This window comes from Phoenix dactylifera, chromosome 16 (genome assembly GCF_051530095.1).
Source record: "Phoenix dactylifera cultivar Ajwa chromosome 16, Ajwa_hap1_PhDact_Kaust_v1.1, whole genome shotgun sequence".
Taxonomy (NCBI): Eukaryota; Viridiplantae; Streptophyta; class Magnoliopsida; order Arecales; family Arecaceae; genus Phoenix; species Phoenix dactylifera.
In genome coordinates, this window is record NC_143205.1 from 7,678,010 (window position 1) to 7,697,879 (window position 19,870).

Here is a 19,870-nt window from a genome sequence, read left to right on the forward strand (position 1 = left end):
ACAACCGGAACCGATGATTTGCAGCACTGGGGTGCCGGCAGCTCTAAGAGCTCTGATTATTCTTCTCCAAGGTTAGTGTTTTGGGTGCCCCCGCCCTTCAATATGGTCAAAATTAACTTTGATGCTTCATGGTTTCAACATGCTATTGGCCTGGATTATATCCTTAGAGACCATTACGGAATTGTTCAATATGCTGGCTCTTCAAAATCCTTCGCAACCTCAGTGACAAAGGCAGGACTTCAAGCAGCTTGGATGGGTTTAACTGTTGCCATTCATCAACTTGGGTTTAAATGGATATGTCTTGAAGGAGACTCCTTAACGATAATCAACTGGATAACCAAGCACAGCAAGAGGAATTGCATCCCAATGCCTCTTCAATCTCTTCACCACTTGCTTGAAGATATTGTCCAATGCACAACCTTAAAATGCTTTATAGTCTCATGCTTCCTGAGAAGCCAACCAGCCAGCAAACGGGTTAGCTCAACCTGCTGATAATCCTGTTTTTCCTCAACGTATCCGTACTCTTATCATGGCTGACATGGTAGGAGTTCTATACACTCAAATGTAATCTTGTGTCTTCTTTTTCCTTTTGTTGTTGGGACGTTAAGCCCCATAATATACCAAAAAATATAAAAAAAAGCATTTTTCTTTTTGTTGTTGGGGAGTTAAAGCCACCCCTCCATTTTAGCATGCATAATTCCATCCTTTTCCAAAATTAACATGGAGGAATAACCGCATAAACTGCAGAAATGTGACATGTAATTTTCTCTTTTTACTAGTCCGACGTTCACTACTTTCTCTCCATTGTCCTCCTTTCAAATTGCACAACCTACCCACCAATTGGTTTACCCAAGCGAGGTTCTTGCGAGTTTAGAAGTTCTTATGCTTGACATCTTGTTGTTTATTGTCACTAATACTACTACTACTCTACCAGTCCAAATTCAGACAGGCTAGAATTGTGAAATCAAGTACTGTCAATTCCACCCTCTGTATTGATTTATTTACCAAGATAAAACAGTGACCAAGAAAACAAAACCATCTCAAGTATGTAAAAAGAAAGAAAAGGAGCTTTCCTCCCCCAAATGCCTTGGAGATGCTACAACTCGCCTGCACCTGACAGAAAATGAAAACCAATGAAGGGTCTCTCCAATTCTGCATCATGAGGTGACAAAACAAGGCACTCTTAAAATAATCATCTACTTGGATCCTGCTTACTATAAAGAAATGCAATCATCATTGAATAAACAGTAAGGAAGAATTGGGAGTTACATCCTTGTACCAAATTGCATTTCGAATAGCACAAAACTTCTAATGAATGCATGTTAGTCACAGAGATCATGGATGCTATCATTAAGGTTGCATTGATAAAATCAACATTAGCAAGAAAGCAAACCTTTGTCACTCAAAAAGCAACAACACATTATCTACTCAGATCCCTCCACAGGTCCGGCAGTTTCTACTTCCTTCAGATTTTCCAATGCTGTGATGCGCCTATTCAGAGCTTCATAGCGCTCATCAAGTGTTTCATAAATGCCTGATACCTGAAAAAGCAAAGCATCAAGTACTATTCAACTGATCCGCAGCTTAATATGTGCATCGTTTATGCAGAGTAGAAGAGGTCAAAATCAAATTTAAACCTCCATTTACACACTGTTTGCCATTGAATGCCGATAAGCTTTCATTCAGCTAGAGGAATAAATCATATTATATTTGAAATCAAGAATGGCATAGAAAAATGGTAGTTTCGTTTAAAAAAAGCAGTAAACTTAATAGCATTGCTATTTTACATGTAGCAAATTAACATGCATTTTTCATGTCTAAGGCTAAACTATTTCATTCTTTAGGTAGTTTATGGTAGGTTTATGGCCCATACCATATCAAAGGATCCACTGAGATATAGCAGGTTTCCCACAAAGGACAAAGGGTAGAATGCAGAACCACCTCATGGATCAGTATACACTGTTTAGCAACATTAATTCTTGCAATATGTACCCATCAAAAGAAGGCAAAGTAAAGGCACTAGTGCTACATTATCTTCATCCATGATCATATGGGATCATCACAACTATTCCTATGACATGGTTGTGGAAGGGTGAAAGATGCTGAAGACTTGTTGGCCTATGACATCTGGTGACAGTAAATTAACTGAAGCTATTTTACAAAACCTTGGGACATGCCAGAAGCCCAAAAAGCTTCAATTTGAAGGTCCCAACATGTCTCAAATCTCTCAAATATTTCAAAGCAAAAATCTGCACTAGATCTATGACTGAATTCTCCAGACACTAGATTATTTCTCAATCATCTCTGACCAGCAGGTGGGCACCATGAAGTTGTCAAACAAGTTGTGAAGTGCAAAGGTGTAAGGTAGGCACGCAATCCCCCAACAAGGCAAGACATAAGCCTCAAGGTGTAAAGTATACATTTCAATAGGATTTTTCCCTTTCCAAAGTAAAAAATGCTCATGCCAAAAAGTGAAATTTAGGATTCTAACATTATTTGGCAATAAGAAACCAAACTTAGCTATCACGTGCCTGTCACTTCACATTGCCAGAATTCACATTACAAGTGCAGCATATTAAAGCTTCAGGTATATAAGAATAGAACCTCCAGTATTATATATCCAGCTTCAGCACAATTTCAATTATGAAAAACCATCCCCTTTCTCACATTCTGAGAAGATTATCTACCTTCCTTTCTCTTGCTTTCCTGTGCTAGCAATAAAAAGAGTGAACTTCAATAATTGAGAGAGAAGCACCTTGATCATTTTCAAAAGACAAGTATATCTTCCTCATGCCTTTCTTTTAATACATAACTTTTTGACTTTCTGGATCCCATCAATTTAACCGAATAAACAATAGAAAATCTCAAGTTTAGATGTAAATGATGCAAGCTAAAACCCTTTCACATCTCTTTCTGCTAACAATGGGAAAAGCTCTTCATACATTAATTGATTGCATTCACACTAAACGTCTCAAATTCTTAACCTACCACTATTCCACTGCAAATTAAGTCTCTCATCTCTAGCACCTACCTCTCATCTAATTGAAAAAACTCATAGATCATTAGTGATTAAATCTCATTTTTATAAATAACTTCACACTCGCTTGCTAGAACATCTTTTCCTTCTTTAATGGTTGCGAGAATCATAGCTAATGTATATTCAATAAGACAAAAAATAATATTTAAGGCATGAGCTTTTGATGTAGAACTGATTTGATAAATCAAATCTAGAATTGTGTACATCTGAATCAAAGAGATTCTAATGGAGAAACTTCCAAAAGTCCTGGATTTAAGTTGGTTGGTCTACTTAACATTATCAGTCCACCACCACTTGCATTAAACAGCAACTAGAAACTGTAGATAACCCTTAAAATTAATACAAATTAAACTACTAGAAGCTCAAAAAGATTAAGCCACAAGAAACTAAGAGACTCTAACATGAGATATCATGTCCCTATTATCACCTTGCGTTCTCCATTTAAGAGATGGAGCATTTCTTAATGACCCTAGTCACTTGAGCTCAATATCCTCCAGAGCAAACTACTAGGAAGCAAGATTGAGTAAACTGCCTCAATTATTTGCCAATCATCTGATCTAAGAAAAATGGCCTTCCCAACATACAGCTTGGACAAGCAGAACCATTTTTTGGTTTCAATTATCTCCTTCACTGTGCTACTTTATCTTGGTTTGTCTAAATGAAAGACCTTTTCTGAATGTATCTATGCCTAAGCAAGCATCATCAACGTCTTATTCCTTGGTGTTCTCCTTGTATTATCCTTCATTTTCCTACTAGTGTCGACTAAACAAGTAGTACTAGCGAAGTGGCCAACTTCTCCAAATTAGAAGCATGCCAGAGCCATTTTCTTCTCTAATATCTATTAATTTTGTTGTCTAATAGGTCCTGCTGCTGTCCTGGAGGTTCAAGTTTAGATCTAGGTATTCTATATTGTTCAGCAATACTAGCATGCCTTGGAAGATTCTCCTCCACATGCAGTGCAATTTTCCACACATGAAAATAGCCATCTAATCCCAAGTCTTAAACCAGCCCCATATTTTGTAGCCAAACTTCTCCTTGATAAACATCAACCCACATTTACATAGTGAAATTTAACAAAATCCATCAGATGGGGGAAGCCCCACGAGGTATTCATCATATCCCGCATAATCATTTAGCCTCATTGGCATCGCCCATTTCACTTTTGAGTAAAACTCTACCATGTGTCCAGGTCTTTTCTGTGCGCATTTCAGCTTCAATGTACCAAATTTCAATGAAATGATGACATGTAGAGATGTTTAAAACAAGAAACAATCCAGGAATACCCTCAGGATTCATCAATTAATAGACCCACCCCACGTTAACAAGTTGATGATTGTATTCAGCTTTCCGAGGCACTTTCCCAAGTGGCAACTGACCATTACTGTTCACATTCAGTGTTGTTATCCTTGGTGTAAAGGTTGTCCATATCTACTTAAATGGTTGCAAATGACATCTTTAGCAATGTGATGAAGCACCCACAATATATAACCACAATCAACAAACTTTGTCCAACTATCTGGAATCAGCTTTATGAATTTGTGATGAACCACATGAAAGGAATACACTGTTAGATTAGATGGGAGATTAAAACAATGCAAGGGCTTATGAGTTCCAATTTAGAAAGTGGGCTAGTGTGGTGCATTGATGTTAGTTTCTCTCTCTCTCTCTCTCTCTCGATTCTAGCAATGCTGCTGCTTTCCCTCACATCTTTCACTCTCTTGTGGCCCTTCTTCTGACCACAGCTCCTTTCTCACTTAAGTGCTACTTTTTCCGCTCTTGCTCTCTCCTGTGATTGATCCCTTGCCTTTCCTTCCACTTCTAGGACTTTGATGCATTTTACTCATTACATAAATCCTTGTAGGGCTGCAAGAAAACAGAGTTAGATGGCTTTTATTGATCTTCTGGGCTCAGATTACTCAAATCCTTCTTCTCATTTGATGCTTTGGCATCACATTTCATGTCGGATCCAAAGGCTTAAGATGCACCAACTATTTCCTTTTTCCACAAAGCATGAAAGTATGCAGAAGTGCCCTCTCAAGCAGCAAGTTTTACATATTTAATGGTTTCATCCTTAGTAGAACCGAATCTTCTATTTGAAATCTCACATTTACTTCAGAAACTTTCTGGTAACTTGCTCCTGCACATGAATTTCCTGCATATATCTTCATCTTGCATATTTCTCAAGTCTTATTTGCTGTATGGTTCATCAAAAATGTATATCATCATCTTTTTGTCAGCCCATATTACTTCTTAAACCGGCAACATGCAAAGCCTAACCCTTATGTATTTTCTTTCTTCTTAGACCTCCTTTCTACATTTTGGTGTTCTTCTTACCTCTTAAAATTTCTTTATGCTTGCTCAAATCTATTACGTATCAAATTTGTGCTTCATGTCCAAAAATATGTAGATATAATTGGACTTCTATTGCAAGAATGTCCTGGCTTATCTACATAACCATGAACTTTATCTGAGCGTTTATCAGAAGTACTGGGTGATTGTTTGTTGATATGAAAGTTGCAACTTTAAATCATAACTTGTACTCTAAGATCGACCAAAAAAGACTTGCAGACTCTATGATGCATTAGGAGGAAATCTTAGGCCCACGGGGACATAAGAGGATTAGGGTTGGCTTACAACGGAATCTAGCATAATGAAAACTAGAGGTGCATAATAAACTTACTTTGCATCTCTTGAGAGAGACAAGAATCCACCCAAAAAAAAGTGCCCACATTGAAATTTTGAAATTAAATAGACAGCCTGTCTATTATGAGATATGTTATCAGGTTGAGTTGATCTCAGGTCAAGACAGATTTGACCCAAACTTGTTCCAACAAGGTTTCAAGGAAGCAAACCATAAGCCAACCAGATCCATCAAGACAAAACATTATGCTAAATGAAAAGTTGTTCAAGCTGGCCTATTAATTCAATGAGCTGACCCAACTCATTCACATCCCTACTCGCTTAGTAAATTAAAGGGCTGTTTGGATGTAGGCATAGGCCATCCTTGGATAAACTAGACCTTGGGCTGAAGTTTAGGGATAGAGCAACAATGGGAGATGAGAAATACAAGGAGGAACTAACACCGTCAAGGCTCCCAGAGAGCCCTCAATACAAAAGTTGGAATGCCCAATTCCACTCAAATTGTGATTTCCCATACCCTGATTTTTTGGGGAATTTATGATCTCAAGCTTCCCCAATTGGAAGGAGCCTCCCCTCCCACCATTAACTCATTTGTCACAAATAACAACATAGGGAATATATCATGGTCACATTGTACCAGCATCAAAACAGCCCCTAAGAGTTGCAACAGGTCACCACCACGTAAAAATCAAAATAACAATATAACATCCTGCAGTACATCAAAAGACCTAAAGTCAGCCCTCTGCTTAATCACTACTAATAAAATGCAAAAAACCCCATAAAACAACACATAAAGAGTTAGTTCCAAAACCTCCTAGCACTACGAAGTAGGTAACCACATATTCAATGAAGTATTGGCCTTGCCCTTTGGCACTTCCCTCCAGATGGCTTCATCTTTCCCTAGAGCACTTCCCTACACAAGGCACATGCACCTACTGCCAAATAGTCCATTACCTGGAGCTGGAGTCAATTCAGGTGCGGCTGGCAGTGCGTAGAAGCAGATCTCTCAAATGTATTTTGAAGGTGAAGCACTTAGGAAGCAGGGAACTGAGTTCCTATAAGATTTTGAACCAAGCTTCCTAAGGGATTTTGAAGTTGGCGTGCCACCATATGTACAAGTGCTACTATATAGCCTTTCCTATAACTCTCATTTTTATTTCGGTGCCCTCCCTTAAAGTATGTGGCATGGCAAGCCTTTGTTGGGGCTTTGTAAATGATTGGTGAAATACATGATGTTACTTATGTGTCACAAGTTAGGGAAATGTCAGATTCAACAATATATTAACATCCAGGAAAAAGAAATGAGTTGGTGTATGCATAAGCATGTATATATATATAGACACACACACACACACACACACACACATATATGTATGTATGCATGTAAATATATATATACATATATTTATATATGCACGCATACAGTGCATATGTATCACATCCACGGGAGAATTGCATGGATTTCAATAGAAATTAATCTATTTGACTCTACCTTGTTTTTGCTATGGTATCTGGAATTCTTCCATTTTCACTTATGTCAAAAAAGAATTTACAAGTTATTATTAGTAATCAAATAAGGGGACGTTGGTTCCTGTAATATCATTACTTCTCAAAATTAGTTGAGAACTTCCAAAAATGATAGGAAATGCTATTTGTGGCATCTGTCTTCACCTTAAATTCCTTTATTGCTTTAGTTTAGACAACCTTGGATCACTGCAAAACAATCAGGATATGGCTGACTTTGATAAAAGACAGATTTAGCAACTAGAAATAATATACACTTCATTTAAGACAGCATGGTAGTGCTAGAAAGCTGGTTTCAGAGTAAGAACCAGACTCTAAACTACCTGCATAACCTAGGGAAAAAATCTAACTACTAAGAGTTCCAATTGTCATCAATACCATGGCTTTCAGATATTATAAGCATATCTTAGTACATATTAGTTCATTTCTTACCACATTTTCAAAGTACAGATTACTTCAATCATTCACCATCCAAGGAAAATAGTACAGAGTTTATACATATGATGCAGTAAAGTACATCATATTCGATTTGGAAGAGCTCTTTTTCTCTTTGGCTCGCTCTTGTTCTATCGTTGAATTTCCTCGAACCAACATAGGAAGACCAACCCAAAATTTTCAATAAACCCCACGATTTATATATAAAGCTTCTAGTCAAGATCATGGTTTCAACAACAGACAGGACCCTGTACAAGGCACACCAAAGCATTTGGTGTGTGTTCATCTTTTTCCTTCAAAAATTCAATTGTTGTCATTCATCATGAATATGTCTATGCATGCTTGCATAATCCAATAGAATGAACTTCGCCTAATCAATCCTACAAGTCATCATTTGGACAAAAAGTTGGAAACAACCTCTCCATCTTTGCTTAAGATTGCCTTTTACCACAACCATCAAGCCTTCATCTTATTGCAGCTACATGGTTCATATCTCAAGTTTTTACATGGTTCATATCTCAAGTTTTTACTCCCCAAACTAAGGTAAATTGTGGATATTGCTCTCACCTTCTATCTAGCTTAAACTATTTCAATATCATTATTATTAGGTGCACAGATGGGCATATCCAGAAGCATCTTCTGACTTGTACATAATTTATACCAATCACGTTTTCATCATCATTCCTCGAAGTGAAACCCATACATTAATCGCATATTGAACTTTAGTTTTCGAAAACAAAGTTCTGTACATGCATAACACTCAGCTATGCAATTTGCACTCCAAAAAAAAGAAAAATCATTTCTATAATATGTTACCAAACCCTAAAATTGCATAATTACACACTACAGTGTATACAACAAAAGTTCTTTTGAATAAACAATTCGTATGGGTTGCTTGTCATTGCCAGTGGACAGTGGTCAGTGAAGCTTAAAAATCGAGTTCACTGCCATGCTAGAAATTTTATAACTCCACAATATTGCAAAAAGTATTTAAGTATCACACAAAAGAAAACATCAAAAGATATTATTTGTTAAGTATCATGCAAACTTTTCAGTTAGCTTATAGGATTTAAGAAAAATAATAATTTGTAAATTTAGTTTAATATGCACATTCTTAACAAATCTTTAAAAAGAAAAAACTTAGCTTAAACATTATTATAGTGGATCAAACTAATTGTTGGAGGAGTCAACTCTAAAAGCTGAAATTAATAAATTTTAATAAATACCAACATATCCAATGTGTATCGGACTCAAAGATGCATCCAACATGGATCCTAGGAGTTGGATGTGAGTGTCCAGGTAACATAGATTTTGACCAGGCAAGCAACTCTTGTGCAAAGTATGACAATTAACATAAACCATGCCTTACTCCCATTTTGGCACCAGGTATGAAATAGAGGGTCGTCTTACACATCCACCTCAATAATATCAAATACTATCGCCAATTGATTGAACATTTTATAATGTGTTTATGTGACACCTTACTTCACTATCACACCTGTAATAAATTCTAAAGTTTATCTAAAATCTACCTTAATATCCTCAACTTTCTTTGTCATGGTAACTCTCATTGCTTCCCTCACTACATAAAATTCTTTTCTGCATAATGGAATTGGTTAACAATCTCATAAAATCTTCCACCAAGCGTAAATTCAATCAACTGGACATTTCACACTCCAAAGCCAAACCTTTACTTTTTCAACCACACACCTTACACATTAACTTTTAGGAATTTTGGAGTGCCAACACTTGTGGACACTTTCACGCAATGCAACACTACGAGACAATTTGTGACACATCAAAACTTGAGTGCCAAGTTAGAGCAATTAGAAGTCTTGGAACTTGGCACACCTTTTAAGAGTAAGGTTCGTCGAACGAGTATCAAAAGAACCCAGCGATCGATTCAGTACTGTACAGATCCATAACGTACCATACAATGCCGGAGTGTGCCGAAATAGGGAGAGGGAGAGGGAGAGGGAGAGGGAGACGGTGAAGGAGAGGGAAGAAGAGAAAGAGGGAGGGGGGAGAGGGAGAGGAGGGAGAGGGGGGGAGAGGGAGAGGAGGGAGAGGGGGGGAGAGGGAGAGGCCGACAAGCTTTGATCGTCGTTGGGGAGCTTTGAGAGCCTTGGATCCTGCAACAAATTGAGAGAGAGGGAAATGGCAGGAGAGAAGGGGGAGAGAGACTCACCTATCATCGTCATTGTATGTCATCATCATCGACAGATGGCTTCGAGAGATTAGGACATCGAACAGAGCGAGTGAGGCCAACGAGCGACCGAAGCTTCGAAGTCAAACAAGGCCAGACTTTTATAATCCATTATGACCAGCTGAACCATCTCGATAATCGGACGGCTGAACCATATTGATAATCAACCGGCTGAATATCGATAATCGACCGGTCTAGTTTAGTACACCTCAAACCGGCAATCCCTATTTAAGAGTGTCTATTCAAACAAAATAAAATTGCAAAATGCAAACCAAACCTATTTACTTCACAGCTAGTTCGTAGTTTGTAGAGCTTGCACATGGTTCAAATGAATCAAAATCATGTGCAAAGTTATTTCATTTCACCTAGGACATTAGAGAAAATTTGGACATTTGGGGACAAGAATAGGGGGATGCTGGGATTAAAATTGATGCATCCTAGAGTTCCTAGTATGATGCATTAAGATGCCACTCAACAATGCTGCAGCCAAGGCCAACCAAACAGAATCTAATAGACGTTAACTTTGAGCAGAAGAAACTTTAGGAGTATTTTAAGGAGTCTCTTTAGTGGCGCTTTTGGGTACCAATATGTATTGGCTTTGAGAACCCAACAATCTAGTAGATGCTTCCCTTTTATTGAATACTAATTTAACTCAATAGAGGCATTATAGATGGCCGACTATCCTTATTTTGGTGGCTATTTGTCAGTTATTTGTTTCCTAGTTAGAAATCTTGTGTCCAATGAGTTTCGTCGTAGAGGATTTCACTCAGCAATTAGATCGAACTTTTATTTCTTTATTCATGTACTCTAATGTCAGCAGAACAGCTGGCTGGTTCAATCAGTCTAAGGAACCTGTGGCTGGCTGTTTTGGAGTCTTTGGAATTTATATGCAGAGAATATTAGTGAGACAAAGAAATATCACAGACATCCTTCCCTTTTTTTTCTTACCTTGTCTTCACACTCTTTTTAGTTCTTTTTTATTTCTTAAATTTCGACTTCTTCTTGTTATTTCGATTCTGTACTTGTTGCTCTCCTTTTCCTCTTTTCTATTGCACTAACAGATCTCCAACAGAACTGTTGCAGGATTTTATCTCAACTTCAAACATTCAAAGCAGTTCTCACATACTTGCAGGGAAAAAAGACTGAATATTCCAAGATTGTACTCATTCTGAATTAGTATAACTCTCATAATTGGCTATTAGGCTGCATTTCATTATCGAAGCAGTACATCCTGCCCAATGATGGGTGTGAAGATGAGAGAGATTTTCTTTATAATAAAATGGCTCAAGGAAAAACTCAAGGTTGTGATGTTATTCCTATGACAGACACAAACTTGTTATTAGGAAAATCATGGCTATATGATCAGAAAGCAACACATAACATTCAATACAACCCTTACACCACAACTATCAACAAATGAGATACACGTCCACTCCGAACAGGCCCAAAGATCGCAATCGTGGACCTAATTCTTATGGTTGGACTCAGTAGATTCTCATGCACATTTCATCTCTGGGAAAAGGAATATCGGTTCCTTATCTTGGATGGCTGGCCGACCAGTACCCAAAGGCAGTAAATTCACAGAAAAGTACTCTGTAGCAGAAGCAAGTTGTTGCAGCCAGGATCAACCAAAAGGAAATCAATAGCATTGTTTCTTGAGCTAATGTCACATAATTTTTTAGTTATGTCTTATTTATTCTTTTAATCAGATTTAGGAGTATTTTGCGGAGTCTTCAGTGAGTTTTAGACATCAATATGGGTTTAGTTTTGGGGATCCAATAATTAAATGAATTTTTTTTCTTCCATTGAATTCTAGGAAAATTCAAATTGGGGATATTGTAGATAGCTAGCCAGTCCTCATGCTGCTGATTATCAGACAGTTATTCATTTTCCTAGTTAGGAGTCATTATTTCAGCCAAAATGTCTGACTAATCTCATCATGAAGGCCTTCATTCAGCCATTAGGTCTACTTTTGTTTCCCCAGTAATATACACTACCATGAGTAGGATGCACTGGCCTGCTAAATCTAATGGAACGGACTGCTGGCCAGAGCTCTGTTGGGATCTCTAAAATTTGTACAGAGGGAATATTGGTGAAAGAAAGAAAGGTAACACGTGTCCCTCCTTTATTGCACTTATTCTTTCTCGTATTCTTTTAACATGAGTAGGACCCCCTGGCCTGCTAAATCTAATGGAAGGAACCGCTAGCCTGCTGTGTTGAGATCTTTAGAATTTGTACATAGAGAACATTAGTGAAAGAAAGAAAGATCACAACTCACAGGCCACCTTCGTTTGTTGCATTTATTCTTTATTGTATTCTTTTTCTATTTAAATTTCTTTTCCCATTCTTCTTGACCGTCATCCTAATATTCTTCTATTTCTTCTGTTTATTGTTTTAGTCCTTTACTTCCTCCTTGGTCCTTTTTTCCTCTTTTTTATTGCACTGCATGATACCTTCTACAGTTCCTTCCAATGTTTCATTTTGCGAGTTATTCTTTATATAGAGTACCAATGTTATAATATAGTATTTCTGGTACCAAGTGATAAACAGATGACTTTATGATCGATGCTTTGTTGATGACCACTTCCACTTACTGAAGAATACCTAATGTGTTGAACATAAATCCTAAGATTAATTTGTGTTGTAATCCAACCTGCAGTAGAAATCCAATCATGCATGCTATGTACCTATCATAAGGACATACAGAAAGAACATCAAATGATAATAAGCAACAAAGCAAATGAATATATGGTCAAGGAAATTCTAAGTAAAAACGAGAGAAGATGAAATTATGGAATGAAATAAAGCTAAATGATGGAAAGCAACAAAAGAGTTACATGTAGACCATTGCTCAAAAGAGCATCCTAGTACACGAGCAAGGTCCGCCGTACCGGTACCGGTCGGCGTACCGGTGGCCGGCCGGACCGGTACGGTACCGGTCCGGTCCGGTACGTACCGGTCCCGTACCGGCCGGTACGCGGTGGTTTCAAAAACCACAGCGTGCGGCGCTGTAGTTCTAAAAAAAAAAAAAAAATCGTACCGGTGCGAACCGGCCGGTACGGGCTCCGAACCGGCCGGTACGGGCCCGAACCGGCCGGTACGCACCCGTACCGGCCGGTTCGGATAAAAAACCGGGAAATACCGGTTTTTTATCCGTTCCGGTACCGGTCCACGGCCGGACCGGTACGTACCGGCCCGTACCGGCCGGTACGGGCCGGTACGGCATTCCATGTACACGAGGCTCCTGCAAACTGTAGGGTTTAGAGAGGGTCAGATGTACGCAGCCTTATTCCCACATACAGAAAGGCTATTTCTATATTTCGAACATGTGACAACAAGTCACAATGGAGTATTGCACCAAGGCCCACCCTATCCATGGACCATGGCTCAAAATTGCACAAATCCAAACCTCCACATATCACCACAGAAGGACTGATCTTAGGGATGACTCAGTACTTGCATCCATGCACGATAAACAGAGGAACAGCAAAGAAGCAGAGGAAGAAGCAAAATCAAGGGAGCAGCAGGAGCGATTAATCAATAATGCCAGCAGATCCCTTATTCACTTAGCCCTAGAGCTTAGGAGGCCAAAAAGGAAAGAGGAGAAGATGGCTAAGAGAGAGAAGAAAACAAAGAGACTTGCAGCAGAAAGAGCACAAAAAGGTTCTGTGGATGAAACACCAATTATACACTCTGGGAATTTAGATCAAGTGGCCCATAATGGTCTACTAAAAGAATCTAAAATTTGCCAATAATCTGATGAAGGTAAAGTGGGAGTGGAGGATGTCTGAAGGGCTAATTCTCAGTTATAAATATGTTAATTTGAAGCATTCCAGTGTGAAGCAACTATCAAACAAGTTATGGGACCAAAGAACCCTCAGGATAGGGCAATCTAATATTCATAATAAATGGAAGTTGTCAGCTATGTTGGCAGTGGCTTCCATATGACACAATTGAGATTTGAGAAATTGTTGGTTAGCAACATTTACATGCTGAAACTTTATATTAGTTTTTGTCAAATTTCTTTGTTGATTGTCTTAACTGCACAAATGCAATTATTTGAAAAAATAATAATAATATCTTCTCAAGTTAGAAATATTTCAGGAAGGACTTTGATACATTTGGACTTTGATAGCGTGCTTGGCCGAGAACCACTTGATCCTGTATGCACAACTTTGACATGCGGCATTTGCAAACATAACTTTGCAGTTTCAAGAAAAAAAGGGGGCAGAGTAATCATAACAGGGTTTTAGTCAAGGATAGATGCCTGGCAAAGGACGAAAGAAGGAAGATCAGTTACTAAATTATGAAATTATTTTATAACAAGGTAGAAAGGAATATTTCGCTAACATGGTCAAAAGGCAAAAAGAACTGCATTTTGATGAATTGCTTATGTAAACAAATTAAAGAAACGGACGGAATAGTGGAGGATAGGAAACATAACGTTCCTAGTAGAAAAGAGTGGGCTATGATGCACAAGCTATATAGATAATAATCAATTTTGCCTCTTCCCAACTATATAGGGTTGGCTTTATGGATCCTCCTTCTAGCCCTCCGATACACATGCTATAGAGGAGCTAAGAATCATTTTTGAAAGGTCCCTTTCAGTTCCAAATTATACATCTTAGCCATAACTCATCAACTAAAATAAGAATACTGATGGACTTTTTCATAGCATGTGTGTGCAAAAAAGCATGCAAGAAATTAGATACAAACAAGGGTTTTTTCACAATGCTTTTGATTATGTCCAAGGGACCTGTTAAACCTTTGCTAATTATATCACTGCAAAACAAATTGTTACAACTCAATTTAACAGCTTCACAGATACAAAACAACACGAAGCTAGTCCACCCTTATTTGTCAGAATATATGACTTTCCTTTATGTTGTATAACATATCTGTGCAAATAGCAGTGAGTGCCCTAATCATGTATATCATATAACAGCCAATCATTCCTACCCTCTTGAACGAGAAGCGAAAAGAAAAGGAAATCCTTTAATCATAATAGATCTCAATGAATATTGGTCTATCCAAATTATTGAGGAAAAAAAAACAAATGAAATAAATCATAAGATGCATCATCAGAAGAAGGCAATACACTTTCCAATGAAGAGAAACATATATATCACAATATTAAGATCAGAAAAGGGATATTACACCAGGATGATGGTGAATCATGACAATGACTAATTGAGATCCTATGGACCTGCGCAGAAAGATCATTTTTTCAAGAATAAAGGGGGAAAGTCAAGCAACTCTGGAGGTATTCAAGAAATAACAATAAAAGTAAGTAATTAGGAATACAGGGGAGGGGTTTCCACATGGATGCCTAATTAGTTACATATCCATTTTATCTCTCTACTGAAGTAGATTTCAGTTATTCAGAAGGCCACATTGACCAGGCACAGAATAAGAAAATAGGGCAGGGAACTTCTCTCGATTCATATTATTTTAAGCCAAACAGATTGATACATAGCAATGCTTCTATACATTATATCATGGGGATGAGACTTGACCTGATTAATATAATTCCATTGTGTAGTTTAAAAATAAATCACTGGTTATAATAATTCACTGTGTTTCAGTAAATATCCACAGATACATCTAACTTATCTAGAGTAAGAGTTAGAACAATAAAGGCACAAGGAATGGAGTTATCACAAGGAGACTTAAGAAAGACAAAGATAAATGTGTAGGACCAGAAACATAACGCCATTATAGAGAACTCTAAACTCCTGTCTCACAATATCCACTTTTTTTCTCTCCCGCAATTTGAGTATTTTGCTAATCAACGTCCTTAAACACTTGCTATAATACATCCTTTGGTTTATAACTAGGATATGAGTCAAAATTTTAAAGCATAACTTGGGTTGCTCTCTCTTACACTCTCCTCTTGTTATACAGAAAATGATTTCTTTTTATTAAAACAGAAAGAAAAAAAGAGAGAGGGGAATTGAATCTGCCTGAACGTTTCGAACCGTGTGAACAGTTGCTCCAAAAATGGCAAATAAGAAGCAACAACAAATTGAACACGTCAAGCATCCTTAACAACTTGATCCCACCCCAATCCCATCTTAATTCCGGATCCCATCCCAGTGTGGATCCAGGGTTGCTCCTAGATCATAAAATCAATAACCCTATCATAGCTAGCCTCCAAAATCTTCATGCTAAGTCTGAAAGAAAATTCCTAATATCGTTCTAGTATAATTATTCTCAAGCTTTCCTCTATCAGATTGCTTGACAATAAAAAATGATGCCCAAAGGAAAAAGGTGAACAAGGAGACATGCAAATTAACAGGAATGATTCAAAGCACAACATTTACCAAACTTTAATCATGCTTAGGTCTAAGGGAAAACCAAAATTTCCAACTGATCAACTCATTCGAGACTGCGGAGTATTTCGCAGAAATTGGGTCAAAAGATTAACCAGAAAGAGGAAGAGCACTGAATCTTAGTAGTGAATGGTTAACTGTCCAAAACTACGGCAAGCTAACTCAGTTCCAATAATCCAATGCCTATAGAAAACAATAAAAGAAATTGAAGCCAAAAAGTAAAAAAAGAAGAAAACGAACCTCAGAATTGAATTGTTATATAGAAGGAATAAGAGCAAAGAGAGGGAAAGGGAAAGGGAAGAAACCTGTCCAGAGATGGCTTCATGCGCGACCATATAGTCCTTGTAGAGAAGGTAGAAGCCCACGACGGATGCGGTCGCGGCGCCCGCGAAGAAGGAAGAAAGCCTCACTCGGAACATGAACCCCATCGTTCCTTCGGCTCGCTTGATGTCTTCTGCTTGTGCTTGCTTGCTGCCGGCGCTTCACCACGACGACCAGATGTTCGATGCACAGTTTCCTTTCGGAATGGGCCACGTATCTATTAACGTGGGCGTTTCCCGTATCGGGGCCCTTTCTGGTTCGTGCCTCGACTGCGATGGCTTTAGTAGAAGTCTTGCGATCACGGCCTGTTGGCTAGAGGTGCAAATAGACCAGATTACAAATGACTCCTGATCCAGTCCCTTTCTTTGTTCGGATTTTAATGTTTAGCCCAAATCCATCCCGAACGAATCATATTTTAGTTCGTGCCTCAACTGCATAGTGCAATTTGTATGCAGTCACAGCTACCTGTATACTTGGATATAGCTAGGGGTGAAAATAGATCGGATTGGATCGGATCATGAGTAATTTCCAATCTAGCTTGGTTTCTTAACCGGATTTTAATGTTGGACCCAAATCCAACCTATTAGAAAATCAAGATGGATTAGGTCTGGTCTACGACCAAAATTTTTGAGTCCAAATCAGGTCCATATATAACTGAGCCCTAACTCAAAAAATTTAGATCCGGATTGGTCCACATAGAATTCAGGTCACACATATAGAAATATGTTTCAAATTTTAATTCATATTTTTCATTAAATAATAAATCCATGCCTTAATAGTGAGAAAGATTAGAACCTTGTCAAACATTCTGTAGAATAGCTTCTAAAATATCTTTTATTAAAATTATTATATTTTCACATTAGGCTTGCACAAAATTTATTTGGACTCCCTGTTCTAGTATATTCAGCTAGAATGCTATCTGAGTTATATAATTTTAGCAAATATTTTTTGGGAAAATGCTAAGGAGTCTATGAAATAGGTTTCCAGAAACTGGGCCTCAATACCGATGAAGTTCTTCGAACTTATGATTATATCAAGAACTACATGTGTCGCCTCTATCTTCCATAATTCTTTGGTGAGAAGTTTTGAAAGTAACACAGTGGTGTATCTTGAGGATCATTTAAAAATAAACTTTATGCAGGATCACCATAACCAAGTAAATGGCATTTGTTCATATGTTGTAAGTCTTAACTGAGTAAAAGGTAATTAACATACCTCAATTAGTATCCCCATTAGGCATTTGAACATCAGCTTTACCAATAAAGCCTTCTAAATTACTTTCTTTTGAGCTTGACTTAGTCCCTTGTGCCTTAATAATAGCATCCATTGAATCATATACCTCTTCATCAAACAAAGTTGGAAGTTAAAATTGTTTTCTCTTCTCACCCTCTAAGCACCAATAGGCTTAAGTGCTTAATACCCTTGCCCCATCCTCGGGTTAATGGGTATTCATGTTCAGGTCAGGTTGGGTCGGGTCGGGTAATAGATCATAAAGCTCCAATTAGATGCATAAAACAACTGGGTCATGTCAGGTCAAGACTCAATGAACTCAAATCCAACCTAGAATGTGGAATGGGTCCAAATTAATTTGGAACCCAATTTGGCCCCACGAGTCCTTAAATTGTGTCTGAATCAGGTCTAGCAAGTCTGTTTGGGTCAAGTCATGGGTTAACCCAACCCATTTGCAGCCTTAGTTGTGGCATTAGATTGTATATATACATACATAATATACATACATACATATATATATATATATATATATATATATATATATATATATATATATTTATATTTATATGTGTGTCTATATACTATTTTTTCATAAATACGGATACGAAAATGGATATTAAAATATTCAAAACTAGTGTATATATCTATTCTAAATGGATGTGGATATAAATAGGATATTATTTATATTTATATTTTTCTACCTTAGTACAGACATAAGCCAAATGTCATTGAGATATAAACCATGTTTTTAGAATAATTTAGTGGTGGAAGGTAACATCAATTATATAATAATAAAGGAGGAAAATAGAATCCAATCTCAAAAATCTGAAGCTCCGCCTCTTCCATCTTGACTTGGGCTCCTCGCACCTCAATCTCTATTTCTGCCACCCTCTAATGGGCATTAGCAGCTTTCTCTGACAACTAGCAGACTCCACAGAAGCCCCAACTTCATCTCGATTTCGGCCACTCTTTCTATGACCCGTGATAAAGTGAGCTAGAGCGCTTCAAAGTGAATTGGAAGCTAGTCCGCCAGCAAGGGATCCATATGCTTGAAGGAGGGTGGAGGTAGAGAAAGAAAAAAAGGGACGAGATGTACCCCATCCATGGGGAGCAATTCCCCTCCTTTTATAAAGAACCTTGATAGCCGAGATTAATTCCCCCGACTCCATCATCAAACATGTGGCATGCCCTCTAAGTCTTTGGGACAGTAGGACACATGGCATCCCCTTCGGCCTTTAATGATAGGCCTTCCTTTGGAAAACGCTCCCTAAGGCTCCACCTTTGGAGGTCATCGCCGTGCAATTGTCGCCTTCAGAAATGCAGCCTAAGATTCGATTAAATGCTTCCTTCAAATGGCAGGATTGAGGAACAATTGAAGATAGTTGGAGTGACGTCACTCAATCGCCTATTCATGAGGCTACCAAGTGGCCTTAAGAATAAGTGATTTTTGACCTCAGCTGTATTGAAACCAAAAAGTAAGTAGCTTGAAAGCCCATGACTGGCCCACGTGTTGATAAAAAAAAACCGACCAAAAGGTCTCGACGAACGAGCTCTAAGAAGCCTATAGGCGAGATACCGATATTGTTCTGAGCTACAACACTTGTCACCAAAGCAAAGGCAAATAAAGGGATGATATTCTGAAGAAGTTGTTCTTTATATTAAAAAATTATGAGGATGATTACAAAATGGCATAAGTAGAGAAGGAAAAATATGAAAGAAAGCTCGCCTCATGCCTGGGCCAAAATAAAAAAAGAGAAGAGAAAAACCTACTCTACTCCTCTCTTTCTCCTCCTACTTTAGAGAAAGATCCCTCCTCTTTAGCAGCAATAGGTCCTCTAGGAATGATGTGGTTGAGGTCGACTTGGGGATGCAGCTCACCGACCATTATCCAGCATGCCTCGAACCCCTTCTTGAAGGAGTCCATGGTAGCATCCAACATCTCTGTGCAAAAGTCCTACGAGCCTTTGAAGTCCTGGACTACCAGTCGAGCCGTCTTTTTGGTTTCAGAAACCTACTTCTTATCTTAAATGGCCCTTTCTTCAACCTCAATGACCCTCCTCCTTGGCTCGGACTACTCGGCCCTCAACCCAGGTGAATTCTCCTTAACTCGAAAAATTCTGCCCTCCACCTCAGTCGCTGCCTTGT

The 19,870-nt window shown here is 38.2% G+C and overlaps 1 protein-coding gene across 3 annotated transcripts; it reads right to left on the minus strand.

Moving 5' to 3' along the window:
* Window positions 1–956: 956 nt before the first annotated feature.
* Window positions 957–16,758, minus strand: LOC103703700 (uncharacterized). Of its 3 annotated transcripts, none has more exons than XM_008786648.6 (3): window positions 16,480–16,758; window positions 1,394–1,541; window positions 957–1,107 (listed from the first exon to the last, which is right to left on the minus strand). In XM_008786648.6, the coding sequence occupies exons 1-2, from the start codon at window positions 16,600–16,602 to the stop codon at window positions 1,425–1,427; spliced, it is 240 nt and encodes a 79-aa protein (XP_008784870.1). In that variant the 5' UTR covers window positions 16,603–16,758; the 3' UTR covers window positions 957–1,107; window positions 1,394–1,424. The 3 variants fall into 3 exon arrangements, with proteins under 3 accessions (XP_008784870.1, XP_008784869.1, XP_008784868.1); XM_008786647.6 differs by having other exon boundaries at window positions 957–1,152; XM_008786646.6 differs by having other exon boundaries at window positions 957–1,113; window positions 16,480–16,755.
* Between the last annotated feature and the right edge of the window lie 3,112 nt (window positions 16,759–19,870).